This window comes from Chaetura pelagica, unplaced genomic scaffold, assembly GCF_000747805.2.
Source record: "Chaetura pelagica isolate M959 unplaced genomic scaffold, ChaPel_1.0 scaffold369, whole genome shotgun sequence".
Classification (NCBI taxonomy): domain Eukaryota; kingdom Metazoa; phylum Chordata; class Aves; order Apodiformes; family Apodidae; genus Chaetura; species Chaetura pelagica.
Window position 1 is genome coordinate 1,214,669 of NW_009970235.1, and position 3,216 is coordinate 1,217,884.

A 3,216-nucleotide genomic window follows, 5' to 3' on the forward strand; every position below is an offset into this window, starting at 1 on the left:
CCACGAGGGCTGGGAACTCCATCCAGGAGCGGCTGGACCCCCGGGGACCCTCGGACCCCCCCCCAGGGGTGCCTGGTAAAACAGGGTGTGTTCTAGATACGGTCCTGAAATGAAGATGTTCATCGAAACTCGGGATTAGCGCGCGGGGCCGATTCCTGAGGGAGCTGGCAAAGTGTCTGCTGAGGCCACAGAGAGCCCGTCGGTGCCCCCGGAGGGCACGGTCACCTCGGTCACCTCAGTCCCCTGCTCTGCAGCTCCACGGGTGCCCGGGCAGGGCGAGGTTTTCCTGCCGTTACCCCGCGATGCTCCTGAGGACGAAGCCCCGGGGGTGGCAGCGCTTGGGCGGCTCCTGTGCCGCCCCGGGGGGCCGGACCAGGCAGGTCTCACATAAACCTTTATCTCTTATTCCTTTCTGATCTCACAGAGCACAGCTCCTGCCCGGTGCTGCAGATCCACCCACAGCAGCCAGCACAGCCCGTGGAATTCCCAAACGTGCTGAGATCCTGCACAACTCAGAGCTGCCAAGGCTAAAACAGGGTTATTTCATAATGATGGACATTTACAGCGACGTGGTCAATAAGCCTCAGTCACACCCTGCTTTGAGTAAACGTTGTATCAGCTTTATTAAAGTAGGAATTCTGCAAACAGGACAGTTGTGCTTCATCCTCCACGAGTAACAGGTGAGGGAAGGGCAGAAGCAAGAAGACTTGGACTTGAAAAGCAGAATTTTTCAGACCTGCACGGGAGAAAGGAGAGTGACATCAGTCCCTCTGTTCACACCTTCAACTGCCAATGTTTTAGGAGCAAACCTGTTTGCCACCAGGGAGCTCTGGCTGCAGAGCCCCAGGCTGCAGGCAGCCTGACACACCTGCCAATCACAGGTACAAATCCTGCAGGAACTGCTCCTCAGTGGGGGCTCAGAGTTCAACAAGCAACCCTCTCCTCACATGGTCACTGCTGCCCACCCCAAGCACCAGCTGCACGGATGTTCTCCCATTCTCCTGCTCTCAAATCCTCCACCCCAGCTCAGAAAACCCTCGTTGCCAGACTCCAGCAAAGCCACCAGTGTCCCACCCCCAGCCAAGCTTGGCATCCCTCCCCACGGGGGACCCTCATGGTCCCACCAAAGCAGCTGAACACCACGCGGGCACAGCACAGCCAGACCCTGCCTGGAGACCAGGTCTCCATGCCAGCTGCCCAAAAGCAAGAGACAAACCAGCAGAGCAGCTGCACGTAACTTCTCAGAGCTCTGTCACCTAAAAGCATCTGTATCAATGGGGTGTCCTCACCTCAGCATCCCGTCTCAAGCAGCAGTTAGACGTGAACACTAAAGCACTTATGGCATCCCCGCTAAATATCCTTCCAGTCCAATCATCCTGGCTCTGGGGGGTCTGTCCAGCCCTTTCCCCACCCAATTTTACATCTCAGCTTTTCCACTCTAAATTAAGAGCTTATGTCCTGTTGCCCTCCTCTACAAAGACAGTCAACTGACCTGCAACTTCTCTTGCCCTTGGAAGTCTCACACCCCTGCAACCCTCTGCTGCTCTACACCAGGAGCCAGTCACAAGTGAAGGACTCAGATCCATCTACATCTTCCCAATAAGAAATTCCCAAGAGAGTTTTTCTGGTTTACAAAGTCTGAATTTGATTCCAATGTGGAGGGCATTTCAAGCAAGGTGTTGTCCAGGCTCATCCTGGGCACAGTTAATAATTACCCAGCTTCTATTAGTGGATTGCTGAATTGAGATCAGTTATGCCCAGATAGTCTGAAGAACCCAGAGCACTTGGACTGTGAGACACTGGTGAATAAAACCAAGACTGCTCCTGGTCTGGCAGCAGGGGGCTGATCTGTGCCTCATAAATCCCACACAAGCAAGGTGACACTGGTGCAGGGTGAGCCAGCCCACCCCACCCCAAGTCACAAGGGTTTCCAGGTACAGCAACCTCACCAGACAGAGGACAGCACTGGGGAGGCACTAGAGGACCTGTGACAACTCCAAATGATACCTGGCAGCCTTGTCAAAGATACACAAGGAAGTTTTGCTCCAACAGGCTCTTTCTTTACAGCCCAGGAGGCAAGGTGTGGTTGAGAATTTGCCAAAACAGTGGGTAAAAGGGTGTTGTCACAGCCTGGCTCCCAGTCAGCAGCAACACACATAGGTTTCTTTTCTTGGGCCTTTGATCCTCAGCTCCACAAGCCACAGGCTTCCCCCCAGCAGCAAGCAGCCCTGGTTTGCCTCACCAGCAGAGCTTGGAGCATCAGCACAACTCACCGTGATGACCCCAGGCACAGCTCAGAAGTCTGCCTCTGCGGGAAACAACAGTGTCAGGCTGTGGGGACAACACCCCCCACCTCACCCACCAGCCCCCCGCGCTGGGAACACCCCACTGCCCTGGCCTGGCTCTCCCTGCTGCAGCAGGGTCACCACGCTCCCACCCCACCGCTGCATCCTTCCCGGGAGCCCCCCCCGGCCCTGGCCTGGCCCTCCCTGCTGCAGCAGGGTCACCATGCTGGGAACACCCCACTGCCCTGGCCTGGCTCTCCCTGCTGCAGCAGGGTCACCACGCTCCCACCCCACCGCTGCATCCTTCCCACATTCACCAAATACAAAGCCAAAAATCACTGCACAGCCTCTTTCTAGGCAGGTTCACCCAGGAAACGACCAGAGTGCTCTGCTGGGGGTTGTCAGACACAGCCTGGCCAAGTCGGCACAGGTAATGACAGGACAAGTCTTCCCCCCCTGCCACTCACAAACCCTTTTGCCAAAACCAAGTTAGCTTCCCATCTGTAGCCCAAGACTTTTGAAATCCACCCCTGTTCCCTGAGAAGGGAAACAGACACCGGGCTATAAACGAGGGAGGTTTGGCTCCCGCACCCGAGCAAAGCACCGGGAGGAAGGGACATTACCCAGCCGGAAGATCTGCGGCTCCCTGAAGGTGGAATGGGCCACCTTGCAGGTGTACAGGTCACCCTTCCGGGGGGTGAAGGGCACGTAGACCAGGCGCTCGAAGTGCCACTTGTCGTTGAAGGACATGTCCGCGTACTTGACGCCGCTCAGGGGCTCCCCGTTCCGCAGCAGGGACACCTCGATCTGAGGAGGGTGGAACCCGCTGACGAAGCAGTTGAGGACGTTCTCCTGCCCGAGCACGGCGTCCGTGCGGGTGTACAGCTGCACCTTCGGGGCCTCTGGAAAAGGGGGGAGCGAGAAGTTGGGG

The 3,216-nt window shown here is 56.9% G+C and overlaps 3 protein-coding genes across 3 annotated transcripts in view; 1 reads left to right on the plus strand and 2 right to left on the minus strand.

The window, feature by feature from the left end:
• Window positions 1–123, minus strand: part of LOC104396135 (chromosome unknown open reading frame, human C15orf43) — a 4,837-nt gene extending 4,714 nt beyond the window's left edge. Inside the window, exon 1 of the mRNA XM_010005939.1 lies at window positions 57–123. Coding sequence (XP_010004241.1) covers window positions 57–123 — 67 coding nt within the window. The remainder of the gene's footprint in view (window positions 1–56) is intronic.
• A 428-nt stretch (window positions 124–551) lies between these two features.
• Window positions 552–3,216, plus strand: part of PATL2 (protein associated with topoisomerase II homolog 2 (yeast)) — a 10,983-nt gene continuing 8,318 nt past the window's right edge. The window contains exon 1 of the mRNA XM_010005914.1: window positions 552–572. Within this exon, the coding sequence (XP_010004216.1) occupies window positions 552–572 (21 nt within the window). The remainder of the gene's footprint in view (window positions 573–3,216) is intronic.
• Window positions 2,295–3,216, minus strand: part of B2M (beta-2-microglobulin) — a 3,317-nt gene continuing 2,395 nt past the window's right edge. Inside the window, exons 2-3 of the mRNA XM_010005926.1 lie at window positions 2,909–3,187; window positions 2,295–2,308 (exon numbers count right to left, since the gene is read on the minus strand). Of these exons, the coding sequence (XP_010004228.1) occupies window positions 2,295–2,308; window positions 2,909–3,187 (293 nt within the window). The remainder of the gene's footprint in view (window positions 2,309–2,908; window positions 3,188–3,216) is intronic.